At 40.1% G+C, this 17832-nt stretch overlaps 1 protein-coding gene across 1 annotated transcript in view; it reads right to left on the bottom strand.

Annotated features, from left to right (window-relative positions):
• Window positions 1–17296, bottom strand: part of MTMR6 (myotubularin related protein 6) — a 42341-nt gene extending 25045 nt beyond the window's left edge. The window contains exons 1-2 of the mRNA XM_003273129.4: window positions 16948–17296; window positions 3737–3853 (exon numbers count right to left, since the gene is read on the bottom strand). Of these exons, the coding sequence (XP_003273177.1) occupies window positions 3737–3853; window positions 16948–16971 (141 nt within the window). The 5' untranslated portion in view covers window positions 16972–17296. The remainder of the gene's footprint in view (window positions 1–3736; window positions 3854–16947) is intronic.
• Window positions 17297–17832: the final 536 nt, after the last annotated feature.

Here is a 17832-nt window from a genome sequence, read left to right as displayed (position 1 = left end):
TGGTGTATATGTGCCACATTTTCTTAATCCAGTCTATTGTTGTTGGACATTTGGGTTGGTTCCAAGTCTTTGCTATTGTGAATAGTGCCGCAATAAACATACGTGTGCATGTGTCTTTATAGCAGCATGATTTATAGTCCTTTGGGTATATACCCAGTAATGGGATGGCTGGGTCAAATGGTATTTCTAGTTCTAGATCCCTGAGGAATCGCCACACTGACTTCCACAATGGTTGAACTAGTTTACAGTCCCACCAACAGTGTAAAAGTGTTCCTGTTTCTCCACATCCTCTCCAGCACCTGTTGCTTCCTGCTTTTTTAATGATGGCCATTCTAACTGGTGTGAGATGGTATCTCACTGTGGTTTTGATTTGCATTTCTCTGATGGCCAGTGATGATGAGCATTTCTTCATGTGTTTTTTGGCTGCATAAATGTCTTCTTTTGAGAAGTGTCTGTTCATGTCCTTTGCCCACTTTTTGATGGGGTTGTTTGTTTTTTTCTTGTAAATTTGTTTGAGTTCATTGTAGATTCTGGATATTAGCCCTTTGACCTCTAATCTTGATTCAACTGCTTAGAAAAATATGAGTGGCTATGATTTACTGCCACTACTATGTTTTAGGCACAGATGTTTTTCATATTTTCTCTCATCTAAGACTCACAAAAGCCCTACATGATGACTGATGCTATATACCCATTTTATGTGGGTGCTAAGCTCGAAAGTTACATACTTTTTGGCAGACACTGTTGGTCTGCCATTCCCCCCACCTTCCTTACTTGCAACATCCTTTTCCCTCAAGAGATCAAAAATACTAGGATCTGCATTCTCTGCCTCCTTTTCAGGTAGAAGTAGCCAAGTGTCCAGATTTTCAAACAATCAGATGTTAGGGAAAGTTGGCTGGGGGCCTTCTGAGAGAGCTTCTCCTTCCTGATAAAAGGAGAGGGGGCTACTGAGGAAAGCCTACCCACCTCTCCTGCTTTGCAAGGTTTGGCACCATGTTCAGTCAGGTATTCTTTTACTTACAGCCAAAAGCACCCTGACATAGTCACCCAAGCAGTGAACAGCAGAGCTGACATTTGAACCCAAAGCTACCTGACAACACAGTCTACATGAGCTCCTTTTACTACTCTGCACTGCCTGTTTAACAATGAATGAATTACTACTTCCCTGAGCTTCAGCTTCTTCATCTATAAAGTGGAGGTTCTAAAATCTGGCAGTTAGTGGCACAGAAATATGCCCAAGTCTCTTCCTCTCAGGCACAGAGACACAAGCCCCATATTCTAACCCCCTTTCCTACTTCTTTTTCTGCTTAGCACTTATCACTATGTATTTTACTTATTTACCTATTTATTGGTGATGTTATCCATATCTCTCAGCACTAGAATGTTGGCTCCATAAGGGTAGAATCTGTACCTGTTATTATTGGCAATAGTTTCCAAAATATCTAGAATAGTGATATGAAACACACCGTAGATGCTCAATAAATGTGTGCTAAATGAATGAGTGAATGAATTCTAAAACAGAAAAGGAAGAACAAAGAGTCCAAAATAGCCATGGCAATTTTGAATAACAAGTTGGGAGGGTATGCTCTACTTGATATCAAAATTTACTTAAAAGCTATAGTCAATAAAACAGTGTGGTACAGTGTAGTCAGTATACCAAACGAATAGAAGACTCAAAAGCAGAGCCTCACATACATGGAAGATGTTTTTATGACAGAGCTGGTACTAAAGACGAATGGAATGAAACAGTCAATAAATGGTGCCAGTCGTCTATATGAAAAAATAAAAATGAATCCCTATTCACATCATACACCAAAATATTTCCCAGATGTATTAACAACTTACAGGATCAAACTTAAGATTTTAGAAGAAAATACAGAAGAACCTTTATGACTTTGACATAGGAAAGGATTTCTTAAGTCACAACAGAGCACAAACAATAAAAGAAAAAAATGAAAAATCTATAACATTAAAAATATAAACTTTAATTGAGAGACATAAAATAAAAAACACAGAACACAAGCCACACACTGGGAAAAACTATCTATGACACACACATCTGACAAAGCATTATAACCTAGAACTCTTTATTTCTTTTCTTGAATAATACTTTTTTTTTAATTCAGTGGGTACACGTGCAGGTTTGTAATATGAATATAATGAATGATGCTGAGGTTTGAGCTTCGACTGAACCCACAGCCCCAGATAGTGAACACAGTACTCAAGAGGTAGTTTTTCAACCCTTGTTCCTCTACTTCCCTTCCTCCTACCTCTATTAGTCTATTAATGTCTATTGTTCCCATCTTTATGCTCATATGTACCCAATGTTAAGTTCCCACTTATAAGTGAGAACATGCAGTATATGGTTTTTTGTTTGTGCTAATTCACTTAGAATAATGGCTTCCACCTGCATCCATGTTGCTATAAAGGCCATGATTTTGTTCTCTTTTTATGGCTGCATAGTATTCTGTGGTGTGTATGCACCACATTTTCTTTAACCAGTCCATTGCTAATGGGCACCTAGGTTGATTCCGTGTCTTTGCTATTGTGAACAGTGCTGCAACAAACGTGCAAATGCCAGTGTCTTTTTGGTCGGATGATTTATTTTCCTTTGAGTATATATCCAGTAACAGGATTGCTGGGTTGAATGGTAATTCTATTTGTAGCTGAGAACTCATAAAATCAATAAAAGACAAATAACCCAATAAAAAAAGAAAAGGAAACTCTTTCCTTTTTTTTAATCTGAAAAGGGTAAATTCTTTGTAATCAGCTCACTAACATTACAATTGGACATCTACTAGATAGGCAAAAAATTTTAAATTGACAATATCAATGTTGTTGAGGATGTACAACATTGTGTAATACACTACTGAGAATAAATTGGAACAAACATTTTGAAGAGGTGACATACTTAGTAAGGTTATATATGTGCTTATTCAAGACCCAATAATTTTACTCCCAGGCAAATATCCCAAAGAAACTCTGGCAAATATACAGAAAGAAACATATACATATGTCTCATATAAATACACAAAATGTTGTTTACATGTATATGTATACTGCAACATTTACTAGCAAAAAAAAAAATACCCTAATTAAAATTTGTATAAAAACACTGTGGAATATACCAAACAATCCATTTGATCTGTTAACATGTACATATTTTTTAGATTTTTAAAAATTAAAAGGAACAATAGTTTTTTTTTTTTTTGAGACAGTCTCACACTGTTGTCCAGGCTGGAGTGCAATGGTGCGATCTTGGCTCACTGCAACCTCCACCTCTTGAGTTCAAGCAATTCTCCTGCCTCACCCTCCTGAGTAGCTGGGATTACAGGCACCCACCACCACGCTCCGCTAAATTTTTGTATTTTTAGTAGAGATGAGGTTTCACTATGTTGGCCAGGCTGGTCTTGAACTCCTGACCTCGTGTTCCACCCACCTCGGCCTCCCAACGTGCTGGGAATACAGGTGTGAGCCACCATGTCCGGCCTAGGAACAACAGGTATTTCATAATTATTTATGGAGACAACAGTGTGGTATTTTATAGAATTCCATGTTACATATTTTGTAACTGATTTATCAGAAGGGAGGGCAGGAGTGATCTGGAGACCAAAAAATATTTTGGTTGAGACAGGTAACCAATGATTAAAAATTCTGTTATACACATTCAAAATAAAACATGACAGACCAAGTCCATTATTATTATGATAAACAGTACAGCTGCGGTCCTCCTTACCCAGGTTTCTTTTTGATGAGAGTCTATAAATAATAGATGTGTAGCCGTAAGATAGAGTGTTCCTGTTAATGACTTGTTGCTGGTACTGAATCGGTCAAGTAATTTTACTTGTTCAACCTAAAAGAAAAAAAGATGTTATTTCTCATTTCAAAAGTAGTATAAATTATTTTTCTGTTAGCCCAGGACTTACACGCACCATTCTCAATTGTTTCTTCCTTCTGTCTAAAATCATAAGAGCTTATTTAATACTTACTGTTAAATTCCATATATCTTTTTGGGGATGTATAAGCCACAAACAACCTAGAGATTATTTACAGTTATAAATGTAACCAACAGAGAACCACACTGTAAAAAACAGTAACACTTATATTGAGGGTAGCAAGAAAGAGGGGTACAGTACAAATAAGCAAAAACATTTTTCATACCCAAGAGTCAACATTTTTATCTAAAGTTGGAAAATCAAAAAATAAATATATTATTATCTAGAGTTTTAGAGTAAACTACCAGAAAATTAAATCAGGAAACATTTAAATGGCTGCCAACTCCAACTTAAAGTCTCTATATTGTCCTCACTATCCCACACCAGGGCAATGATTGTTTTTTGTCCACCTCTGGGCTTTTACTCACACTGTTCTCTGTTTCTAAAATGGTCTCTTCTGCTTAGCTAAGTGGCAAGCATTCTTCAAGACTCACTAACATCCTGCCTCCTAACATTAATCCTTATTAGAAAATTAGTTCATTACTTATGTCTTGGCTTTGTATTCCTCTGTAGCTCTGAATTCCCTGGCATAGATTATGTCCTGTGCTGCTTTGGCCTCCTCTAGTGCCTGAGCTGATAAGGCACATAGTATGTCTTTATGAATACTAGTAGACACACACACACACACACACACACACGATGTTGTTGCTGGAGTGGAGAGTGGGACTAGGGCTAACCAGGAATGTGCAGGAGACTACTGCTGGGAATCTTTGTGTTATTCATCCTTATGAAAAAAAGTAAAATAATCACTGCCAACCTAAAAAAAATGTTAATTTGGGCCAGGCACGGTGGCTTACGCCTGTAATCCCAGCACTTTGGGAGGCCAACGTGGGTGGATCACCTAAGGTCAGGAGTTCAAGACCAGCCTGGCCAACATTGTGAAACCTCTACTAAAAATACAAAAATCAGCTGGGCATGGTGGCACACATCTGTAATCCCAGCTACTTGGGAGGCTGAGGCAGGAGAATTGCTTGAACTCGGAAGGTGGAGATTGCAATGAGCCAAGACTGTGCCACTGCACTCCGGCCTGGGCAACAGAGTGAGACTCCGTCTCAAACAAACAAACAAACAAACAAAAGTTAATTTATGTGTACCAGCCGGTTGTAGACAGTTTTTAAAATTGTTTATGTCTTCCAAATCATCTAGATAGCTAACCACTAGCTTATTAATTCTACAATTTTCTCCCATATATTAATATATTTCATTACTGCTGGGCGCAGTGGCTCACGCCTGTAATCCCAGCACTTTGGGAGCCAAGGCGGGCGAATCACGAGGTCAGGAGTTCAAGACCAGCCTGCCCAACATGGTGAAACCCCGTCTCTATTAAAAATACAAAAAATTAGCTGGGTGTAGTGGCAGGCGCCTATAATCCCAGCTACTCGGGAGACTGAGGCAGGAGAATCACTTGAACTTGGGAGGCAGAGGTTGTGGTGAGCCAAGATTGCACCACTGCAATCCTGCCTGGGCAACAAGAGCGAAACTCTGTCTCAAAAAAGAAAAGAAAACAAAAAAGAGAAGAGAAGAGGAAGCCTTTCTACTTATAAACCTGAATAAAGATTTCTCTTAGAGGTCAACATTTATTTCATTGTTTAGGACCATTTCTTCCTTAAATAAAAATCTAGCTTCATTTTACAACACATTGCAAATCCAAACTTAAACACCTTTTAAGACAAATGGGATCAACTACTGTTTACTCCTCTTCATGGTGCGTGACTTGGCTAGAAAGGGCACTGTGGTCAGCCAGCACTGAGCAATTATTGCAATATAGATCTCACCTATCTTTTTGGGTGGAGACACAGAGCCAAACCATATCATTTCCTAAGCTATTAAAACAAAGTTTTTAAGGCTCTAACAAGAAGACAATTGATGAATATATATGGAAATAAAGGTTACCATAAAGTATCAACACTACTCAAGCAAATAATTTGTATCCACATCATTCAGTAGAGTTTCACCTAGCTTCTCAGAAAAAATTAATAAGTCTATTGGCAAGTAGTCTAAAAGTGGGGAAGGGCTGATTTTATTACTATTTAATTAAATAGGAAGTTTGCTTTAAAAAGAAATCCATGTGAAATTTTAAATTTGTGGATTTTTTGAATATCATAAATATTCCTGGCTGTGCTCCAATTACAAACCTTAAATTGTAACTTCTCTATGAGGCACAAGTATCTACAAAGCTTCTATACATGGAAAACAATCACACCACTTTTCATTTGGATTTTATTCCTCTCTGTCCATCCCGTTTACTATTACTCTTCCTCAGGGGTCCATTCTCTATAGGAATCTTACCTACTATCATTATGTTAGCCTGTAAGTTAATGGCTCCCAAAATTGTATGTCCAGCTCTGCTCTCTCCTGAGTTCACACTGTTTGCTACACAGATAATATTTCCTGACATACTAGTGAGGTCTCATTATGTGCCTAGTGCTGTGATAAGTGCTACCATACATTATTTCTTTTAATTTTCACAACTCCTGTGTAGTATGTACTAGTACCATCCCCACAGAAACTGGGACTTGGTGAGGTTGGTTAGTCATCTCAAAGTCATACAGCTAGAAGCGGCTAGTGGTATAGCTTAGTCATAAACCTATGTGATCTGATTCCCAAGCCAAAACACTTTCCTTCCCACTATGCTATACTGCCTCCACTTAGATGTGTTTGAGCCATGTTATACATACTGAAAGCAAAACTGATTTCCCCTCTCACCCCTCACAAATATGTTTCTAATTCTGTATTTTGGATGTGAGTTAATGTTACTCCTCCATCCTTATCAAGTCACCCACACTGGAAATCCATGAATCATCCTATGACTTCTTCTCAACCCTCAGCATACAATCAATCACCAATTCCTACCATTTTTATCACCTAAATATTTTTAAATCTGCCCCTTCCACCACTATTAAAGTAATTCCTAAATTATAATGAAAGCCTCTGTTCATGTATCTGTCTTTTCCACTAAAGACTAACATAGCCCAGGGCAAAGAATTTCATTTATGCATGAATATCTCCTAACGGCTAGGAGAGTGTCTGACACAATAAATGTTTGTTGAACTAAGATGAACTGCCACAGAAAAATTATTCCCCCAGGTGAAAACCAGAAGGTGTGCCCAATTTACCAGTGATTCCTTTTGTTGAAATCATTTGATTTATTAAATAAGATTCTTCTTTATCCCATTACACTTTTCCTCATCTCTCTGCTATCTTTTCCCTACACAGTGGGTGAACAGTAGGTATTCATTCAGTAATTCTTGAATAAACCAGCAACAAACTAAAAGCAAACAGAAAACTACTAGTAGAATACATAGGTATAGTTCAGTTTTTGGTTTTGGGTTTTTTTCTGTGTGTAGTACATGTCTGGACTTTCAATCTTCTATCCCCACTCCATCATTCAATTAGAATAAAATCACTCCTCTAGAACTGTATAGTTCTTTCTGGCTGGGTCTCTTATCAAGGCGGGAAATTTGTGGTGAAAATGCTCTTTCCAACACTCTAAGCCTATTTCCTGACTCCCCCTAGTTTTATATGCAAAATAATCTGAAATTCTCTTTGTTAGATCTTTAATTTTGGTCAGCTATACACGATTCAAATCCTAGCTGTTCATATGAATCACCTCTAAAACTTTGCAAAAGTATAAATCCAAAGCCTCACCCCAACTTCACTCAGTTATCTGAGGAGATGGAGACTAAGAATCCATATTTTTCATAAGTTCACCTGCTCATTCTCATGCAACTGATATTTCTTCTAACTTTAACTCCAAATTAATTCCTCTGACTCTTAACACACATGAGGCTAGCTTCCTTCTCTACCTTTAGGCTCTTTTCCCAAATATTTACGGCCTCAGCTTACCTACTTCTCCCACTTTCTAAAGGAGCTTATTACAACTTTGATCCTTTAAAATGCACAACTGCTACTGGGTGTGGTGGCTCACACCTGTAATCTCAGCACTTTGGGAGGCAGAGGTAGGCAATCACTTGAGCCCAAGAGTTTGAGATCAGCCTGGCCAACATGGCGAAACCCTTCTTTACTAAAAATATAAAAATTAGCGGCCAGGCGCAGCCTGTAATCCCAGCACTTTGGGAGGCCAAGGTGGGTGGATCACCTGAGGTCAGGAGTTTGAAACCAGCCTGGCCAACATGGTGAAACCCTGTCTCTAACAAAAACACAAAAATTAGCTGGGCAGGCACCTGTAATCCCAGCTACTCAGGAGGCTGTGGCAGGAGAATCGCTTGAACCCAGGAGGCGGAGGTTGCAGTGAGCTGAAATTGCATCACTGCACTCCAGCCTGGGCACAAGAGCAAGACTCTGTCACAAACAAACAAACCAAACAAACAAACAAAAAAAATTAGCCGGGCATGGTGGCGCACACCTGTAATCCCAGCTACTCAGGGGGCTGAGGCATGAGAATCACTTGAACCCTGGAGGCAGAGGTTGCAGTGAGCAGAGGCCAAGTCATTGCACTCCAGCTTGAGTGACAAAGCAAGACTCTGTCATAAAATAAAATAAACAAGATGCACAACTCCATTACGTGCACGCACACACTCAAACACACATATATCTTTGAAGAACATGTAGATAAATATATACTATTAGGAAAGAGTTTACTAATTCACTCAACAAAAATGTACTGGCTATCAACTAAAGGCCAATCTATCTGTATCTCATTTCTTTATCTCTAAAATAAGGACAATAATCTCTCTTCAGAAAGCTACTGAAAGGTTGGATAACAAATGTCAGGTACTGATATGGGTTGGCTCTGTGTCCCCGTCCAAATTTCATCTTGGATTGTAATCCCCATGTGTGGAGGAAGTGACCTGGTGGGAGGTGATTGGATCAAGGGGGTGGTTTCCCCCATGCTGTTCTCGCTTCACAGTGAGTCCTCATGAGTTCTAACGGTTTTAAAGTGGGGCACTTTCCCCCTTTGCTCTCTCTCTCTCTCTCTCTCCTGCCACCATGAGAAGACGTGTCTTGCTTCCCTTCACCTTCCACCAAGATTGTAAGTTTCCTGAGGCCTCTCCAGCCATGTGGAACTTGAGTCAATTAAACCTCTTTCCTTTATAAATTACTCAGTCTTGAGTTGTTCTTTATAGCACTGTGAAAATGGACTAATACAGGTACTTTATTTGCCTAATAAATATAAGCAATAAAGTGCTCAATTAAATATTTGCAAAACTACTGTAGTTAGTAATCTGGTCAAGTAGGTAGAGCCCTGACAGTCCTCTATGTCAAGCTACTGTCCAGTTAAGTTCAAATGGAGAAAGGAAGAAGGACGCCTATGGAGTTTAAAAAGCAAATTCCACATTGTAAGGTGCTCCATAGTTGGAAAAAACTACTGTAAATGATGAAAGCAAAGATCAGCAAAATGTTCTTCACTAATGAGAATAGAGAAAATACGAAATTCTCAAGAGGAAACACAACATTTATGTCTCAATAGCAGAGGCATAACATTTTATCTGATGAAAAAAAAATATGTTAAGGTACAAAATCTGTGCTGTAGATTAAAAAAGATCCAGAGGTTTTTAAGCACAGTAGTCCATTAGGAAATACGGCTTCTAAGATCATTCCAGTGTCAATGTGGAGAAAATGCTGAGTTGATTAAGGGCAACCAGGTAAGAAGCTAATGAAGCCAGCTAAGTGACTGGTTGATATTAGGGCCTGGAGTAAGCTATGATAGAGAGGAAGTCCATCTTGAGATAATAACAAAACTGATAAGGGAAGGAAGAGAGGAGGAAAAACAGAGATTCCTTAAGGGTTTTAAGCTTGTCACACTGGTTGCCATTCACTAAGATAAAGTAGTACAGAGAAGAAAATGTCTGAAAGAAAGGAATGTCTTTAATATAATAAACTGAGAACTATCTTAGCATATACCAACTTATATTCAAATCTATATAACAGAAAATCATTACATACAACTGCTTCAATAGGGTAATCTCCATATGAATGTGACAGATAGTGAAATTAATCTGAAATTATTCCAAAACATTTATTTAGTATTTACACTAAAGTTGTCAAGAAAATAAGAGAATTTCTGAGAAAATACACTGATTATTTTGCTCTTTGTGGCAAATCCCACCCCTCACCCCTAAGGAGGGGAAATCAAATATTTTTCTTTGCTAAAATCATTGGCATACAAATTTCAAACCACAGACTTAGTCAACTTCTAAAAACCAACTGCTTCTTTGTATTTCTCCCTTTCAGCAAGGAACTAAAAGTATTTTACAGATGTTGCTACAGATTTTCCCCAGTCTGTTCTTGGAAATGTGTTAAGTCAGATGTTTAGGAAGCAACTACAGTTCTTTTAGCTCACTATCACTGAAGTACTACAGAAACTATTAGGATCCTTAAATTATAGGTATCATCACAGCCAAAAAGTACATGAAAAAAAAAAAGAAAAAAAGACTTTGGGAAAAGAAAGAACAAATGAAAAATGAAAATGTGGCAAGGAGAAAGGAATTGGAAGATGTCACTTTGGTGAGGAATGGTAAATGCCAACATATATTACTTTAAGGACTATTTAGTTGAATTGCTGCCAACTATGGGCCTGCACTAAAGGTACCCTAATGGTCTACGCAGAAAGTTCAAATTTCAGCCAATTATAAAGTTAGAATTGGAAAACACAGAGAACCCCACACATACAGGATCACATTCAGAAAATGTTGGGGCCACTACAGGTGTAGTAGCTTAAGCTTGTAATCCCAACACTTTGGGAGGCTGAGGCAGGAGGACTGCTTGAGACCAGGAGTCTGAGAACCAGTCTGGGCAACATAGTAACACCCTCATCTCTACAGAAAAAAAAAATTATTTTTTAATTAGCCAGGCATGGTGGCATGTGCCTGTAGACCCAGCTACTTGGGAGGTGGAGGCAGGAGGATCGTTTGAGCCCAGGAGGTAGAGGCTGCAATGAGTTATGATCATACCACTGCACTCCAGCCTAGGTGACAGAGCAAGATCTTATTGGAAAGGAACAGGAGAAAGGACAAAGAAGAAAGGAGAAAGGAAAGGGGAAAGAGAAAAGAGGAAAGGAAAAGAAAAGGAAAAGGAAGGAAAGGAAGAGAAAAGAAAAGAAGAAAAGGTTGGAAATGAAAAACACAGGGAGTCACACAAACTCACATTCAGAAAATTCAGACACTTCTTTATCCCTGAGGAAAAAGTGGCCTCTGGGACAGGAAGGGATCAATGGCCTTCTTAAGACTTCTGTGACCAACAGTTGTACTTTACTTATTCTACGACTACATAACAACAGACACTGTGGCTACTGAAGCAGAAAGTGCACCATCACTGCTCCTCTGGCTTGTCACACTCCTTCCCTATAGCCAGGCACTCATCTGGGACTCTCAGAATCATTCCACACTGACATCCTGCCAAGAATTAGCTTTCAAAAAGAAAGCACATCAAGTTGTGTGCAGGAAGTGGAGGGCAGAGATTATGTTTTCTGTTCATGTATCCCAATTTCTAGAACAGTGTCTGGCTGCATAAATTATCAAATGAAACAGTCATGGACCTCAAGAGGGGAGAGAGTAACCTCAGATCGTAAATCCAGTGGGCACTTTTCAGTTTTATCTTACTGTGCTTATTCCATCAGTGGCTTCCTATCTCACTCAAAAAAAAGCAAAGATTTTACAGTGGCCTTCAAGACTACAGTAACTTGCCCCTGTCCCCCAACTTTAATCTTCTACTATGCTCTCCTTCACTCACCCTGCTTTAGCTGTCTTGCTTGTTCTTAGCAACCAGGCATGCCCTCAAAGGGTTTTTGCCCCTGTTGTTCCCTTTGTTGGGACTCTCCCCCGCATCCCCCATGTGGGGATGGCTTACTCCCTCACCAGTTTCAGGTTTGTACTCAAGAGTCACCTTCTCTATAAGAGCTTCCCTAACCACTCAATTTATAGCAGTCCTCCCTTAAACTCCCTCTTCAACTCTCATACTCTCCAGAGCCCTGGCTTGATTTATTTTTATCCATAGCATTTACCACCATCTAACATACTATACATTGAACTTAATTTTGTTTATTGTTACCTCTTCTCCAACTAGGTAAGTTATAAGGGCAGGAGTTTTTGTCTGAACCTAGAACAGTGCCTGGCCCAAGGAGGAGGAAGCAGCCAGAGGATGGAGCAGAGAAAGAAATTAGAACAGGGAAGACTGTCCCCTTCCCATCTGTGTTTCACCTCTTCCAGATGCATCCAGCTTCTCCTCCTCTGCTTGCCCGCCCCCTTCTTTTCTTTTTTCTTTTTTTAGATAGAGTGTCGCTCTGTCACCCAGGCTGGAGTGCAGTGGCGCGATCTCAGCTCACTGCAATCACCATCTCCTGGGTTCAACTGATTCTCATGCCTCAGCCACCCAAGTAGCTGGGATTACAGGTGCCCGCCTCCATGCCCAGCTAATTTTTTGTATTTTTAGTAAGACAGGGTTTCACCATGTTGGCCAGGCTGGTCTCAAACTCCTGACCTCAAGTGATCCTCCTGCCTTGACCTCCCAAAGTGCTAGGATTACAGGCGTGAACCACCATGCCTGGCCTGCTTGCCCCTTTTTAAGTGTTTAGACTTTTCTCCACAGTCTCAATATACTCTCCTTGCATAAACTCATTTACAATAGAAATTTCAATGATCTACCTAAACACAAACAACTCCCTCCCAAATCTACTCAAGGCCAGACCTTTTCCCTCACACTAGATCCTCACAATCAGCTAGCTACTAGAAAAAATCTGACCACCTAAGCTTCTCCTATCCACCTCTCCTCTCTGTTCTTACTCACACTGCCCCAACTGACTAATCAAATCTCTTGATTAGATCATTATTCTGTGAGCAAGAGGGTGTGGTCAAGAGAATAGGCTTGCTATCAGAAAGACCTAAATTCAAGTTCCCTCCTCCACCTCTTCTTTGGTAGAGCTAACTGTGCGAGCCAGGACAAGTTATTTTATTTATTCTCTCAGGGTTTCAGTTTCCTCATCTGTAAAATGGGATAATATCTGTGAAAATCAAAACAGCACTTTACTTGGAAAAAGCATTCAGGTGCTCCTCAAAACCTATTGGCTCTTATTTCAAAGACAATTTAAATAATATCAGTTTCTCCTTATTCTTGATCCATTCTTATTTTTATATCTCCTTCCTTCTTTCAGAGGGAAGGTATATTTGTATACATACATGGATGATCTCACATTCTAATGACAAAAAGAGGGAGCAAGCTAAAGAACAAGTTAGGCATAATTTTTGGAATAACTCAATTTGGGCCTAAGTAGGATCAGATTTTTATGGGACATTCCATTTGATTACAAACTCTAGCAATCAGTCTTTCATTTATAGCTTCAAAAAAGTTCTTCCATTCCATTCAGTAAAGTTCCATTCACAGATAAGACAATATCATTTGACATCAATATATAATGTCAGCCAAAGTACTGGCAGGGAAAGGAGAAAGATTGCATAAAGAACTGTCTCTGCATATTTCTCACTGTTTCTTGGCAGGACGGTGTCATTATGGCAAAATTAGAGCTCAAAGAGATAAGCAGTAGCTACATGATTCATAAGTGTAGCTTGGAAATGCTCTTTCAGAAATCCAGATTTGGCATTTTTGATGCTATACAGTTAGTAAACCAAATGTGACCAAAACAGAATGATATACATGTTCATTAGTATTCAGCTAAAATACTTAATCTGATAAATCTCTGGTTAGCAAGCAATAATGATCCTAAATATTATTTAAAAACAATACCACATAAATATTATTTATTTATGACAAAAAGAGGTTTGGGGGGGAAGCTCTTAGAATTATTATCAGCATTTACTTCTGAATCAATACTAATGCACATTTAACAATTAGATTAAAACTAGAGAGGCACTGGAAAGAGCATACATAGTCTTTGGAGTTAAACACACCTTAAATACTAATTCTATCTCTCATGAGCTAATTGAGCAGGTTACTTAAGTTCTCTAAGCCTATTTCCTCCTCACCTATAAATGGAGATAACATTACCCAGCTGACAGGGTTATTTAAGAGATCAGTGACGATACTGTATAAGTTAACATATTTATACAATTGTACATATTATAAAGTAATAATATTATATAATTGGCTATATTTACATATAGTTGCTCAATAAATGGTAATTATTACTTTTCAAATAGAGCTGACTGAACAACAAAAATCACTTAATAGTCATAAAGGACACTCTACAGTCAATTTTGATCCTAATGACTAAACTACATAGAGGTCAAAACAGCTAATAAATCTAAAACAATCCACTTTTGGTTTTTAAATACTTACACTTATTTTTGCAGCAAACTAACTAAATCCAGGTGAAGGCTATGCATAATGGAAACAGAAGTTTAGCTATGTTCAATCTTTTAAGAATAAGTTATTTTCCCAATACATTAATAATTTAAGAAAATGTTACGGTCCCCACAACAATTAACAGAATGTACCGAGGTCCACCTCTATCTTGCTGTTATGTACCCAGTGTCAACACAGTGTCTGGCACATACTAGGTACCTAGCAAATATTTACTTGCGGTCTACATACACTCACTTAATGTTACTCCAGAGTAATGATCCAATACTAGAAAAACAACCCAAAGTAATAAAGGAGCATATTTGAAAAGTAGTTTTAATAGAAAATTCATCAGAAATTTCTTAGTCTCTAAAAAGACCTTATTGAACCACTAGCATGGGACTACTGTGTAAAGATAAGTCAAAATCAGAACATTACTTGAAGAAAAGTTCATCAGTTGGTAGATAAGGAGGAATATCAGACAAAATGAAGGTCACCAGTGACAACTTTCAAAGAGCTAATAAGAGGGGCTACAACTCTACAAATAAAAACAAAGATATATATTCATAATAAATTGAAGGAGGAAAGATTTAAAATAACCAAAGGATCCTAAATATTTTCCAAGTCTGTTCACTCTTATCATCCACCCAAGAACAGGATTTGCTCTAGTTGATGAGATTCAGTTTACTTTTACTGATTTTTTATTCTTTTCCGCCACCCCGCCCCCCATTTATGTCACCCAGACTGGAGTGCAATGACGCAATCTTGGCTCACTGCAATCCTCCAATTCGTGGGCTCAAGCCATCCTCCCATCTCAGCCTCCCGAATAGCTGGGACTACATGTACACACCACCCCACCCGGCTTTTTTTTTTTTTTTTTTTTGAGACTGAGTCTCGCTCTATTGCCCAGGCTGGAGTGCAGTGGCGCGCCATCTTGGCTCACTGCAACCTCCATCTCCCCGGTTGAAGCAATTCTCCTGCCTCAGCCTCTGAGTAGCTGGGATTACAGGCGCCTGCCACCACGCCTAGCTAATTTTTGTATTTTTAGTAGAGATGGGGTTTTGCCAGGTTGTCCAGGCTGGTCTCGAACTCCTGACCTCAAGTGATCCGCCCACCTCTGCCTCCCAAAGTGCTGGAATTACAGGCATGAGCCACCGTGCCCAGCCAATTATTTGTTTGTTTGTTTTTGTAGAAACTGGGTTTCACCATGTTGCCCAGGCTGGTCTCGAATTCCTAGGCTCAAGCCATCTGCCCGCCAGGGCCTCCCAAAGCGCTGGGATTACAGGCGTGAGTGAGCCACCGTGCCCAGCCTTTTACTGGTTTTCAATTGTGTGCTATGCACCGTAGAAAGCTTATGAAAAATAGAGGAGGTTCGAACTGATGCAGAAGGAAGTCACGTGCACTTAGCTACTACATAATACACATCTGGAACCAATGCAAGAACCTGATCCAATGTCCACTCTAGTCCTCTTTTCCATCTGTGCACCTTCTACTAGTCTGGTTATAGACTTAAGCACCCTTCCATTTTCAAAATTTAAGTACCCACAACTTGAATTCTCAAATTATTTTTTCTTGTCTTAAAAAAAAATTTTAAGGGGTTAGTTTTCAGCATCTTCAATTTTACTAGATACGGTATGCACAATGTTAAAGACAAGCTCCAATAAAAATTAATGTGCACTTTTAAAAGGTTTTTGAAACATTTAAAAAATTTTAAAAACACAAATTCTTCTTGGAACAATGAAGATAACGAACATCTGCTGGTTCCCTAAATGAGCCGTAACTTTAAGATGGGCAGCAACTAAAGGGCTTCAGCCCAAAACGTGGAGAGGCTGCCTTGCAGTGGGCTCGCAGTGATTTTAAAATGTTATTCTTCTCGTCTCGATTTATATTTTTCTCCCTCTCAAAGTTAAACTTAAATGTTGTTGGAAACGTAATTTGGTAATATTCTGATGTCATTTCCTTTCGTTTTTAAATTTGTAACGAAATAAAAATATTTATTCGTTCTCAAAGGTCTTCCACACACAAAAATTAAGCATGGAGTGTAATAAGGTCAATCGAATAAAGCTGCATCCGACCTTTTAAAATATGGAATAACATTTTTCCCTTCTCCAGAACTCCTGTTACACTGACTACTGACACAGGACAATGCCTTAAGTTTGAAGCACAGACACGGAAACACCGGATCCGAAAGACTGGAGACCGAGACAGCAAAGGGAGGTGGGAGCGGAGTGCTGATCTCGGCTCCTCCAAAACTCGTATTGTCAATCTGTGACACGGGACAATGAAATGCCAGCAAGGACAAGCTTACACAGCATCATAATGTTAATTTGAAGACGGTTTTCCGGTTGATGAGGCAACGAAAGGCTAAAAGACCCCAAAGTTAAAGGAGCCCCAATTTTGCCCGAGAAAACGTAGAGCGAGGAGGGCGGTGACCAGTTTTCCCAGACTTATCCCTACGCACTCCGAGATGCTGAAACTGGGACCCCTGCTCCTGTAGGTACAGGAGGCCTCTGCACCCCACTTGGCCCAAGCTGACCCTGCCCTCCAAGGCCAGGCCTGGCCAGACCCTCCCGCCCCGGGCCGGGTCTCCGCCGGGCCGGCCCCAAGCCCCGGTCAGGCCAGCCGAGCCTTCCTCTCCTCCTGCCTCAGCCAGGTCAGAGCAGGGCTCCTGAAGACTGGCGGTCCCGCGCCCGACTACCTTGGTCGTCCGGATATGCTCCATCGCAAGGAGACGTCAGCCGGCAGCCGGTGTCACAGGCGTACCATACGGCTAGAGAAACAGGGCGGTGACAGCGACAGAGAGCAAGCGGAAACTCCCTCCGCCAGCCACCGCCGCGGGTCCGTCTGCCGGCCCCGGTAGCGTTAACGGCGCAGGCGCAGCCGGTGAGCGCCGACTCCTAGAAACACTTCCCCAAACCCCGCGGCCTCCCGGGGGACTCGAGGAAGGCAGGCAGAGCGCCTGCGGACCGAGAGCGGCTTACTGGTTCGTCCCGGACAGCGGCGGATCCCACAGCGCCCCCTGCTGGAGGAGGCCGACACTGCTCACCACCCCACCCGAGGCAGTCTTTGTCATCCTGCCGAGCGGACGCGCGGGGCGGTCGGGGAGGAAGACTGCGTGAGAACGGATCCCGAGTAAAGGGCTCTTGTGGGGTGAGGGCAAGACTGGAGGATGTTCTGAAGTCCATCGCCATACCAATGGAGAGTACCAAATTTGGTTTGAGCTGCAGTTCTACTCATAAGAATGTATTCTAAGGAAATAATCAGATTTGGAGTTAATCTAAGGAAATAACCAAATAAGAAAACCAGCCTTATTTGAAACAATCAATTCTCCAATACTACGGATTCCTTATGTAAAGTATGATGATTAGCTAGTCCTCAATCTGGTCTGGTGTCAGAGTCCCACCCCCTACCTCAATTTCATACGATGTTAGCACCAGCATCCATTAAAACTCATCCTGTAGAGGGATATCACATAACGAAAATGTTAATGCTGCATTACCGAGTGAAGAAAAAACTGACTATGGAACAATAAGTTCAATGTAGCTGTGTTCTGTAATTTTTATTTATATAAACAAAAAGTTTA

Source organism: Nomascus leucogenys, chromosome 5, assembly GCF_006542625.1.
Source record: "Nomascus leucogenys isolate Asia chromosome 5, Asia_NLE_v1, whole genome shotgun sequence".
In the NCBI taxonomy this organism is placed as follows: domain Eukaryota; kingdom Metazoa; phylum Chordata; class Mammalia; order Primates; family Hylobatidae; genus Nomascus; species Nomascus leucogenys.
The sequence above is the reverse complement of the archived record's forward strand: the minus strand, read 5'-3'. Positions and strand labels throughout refer to the sequence as shown.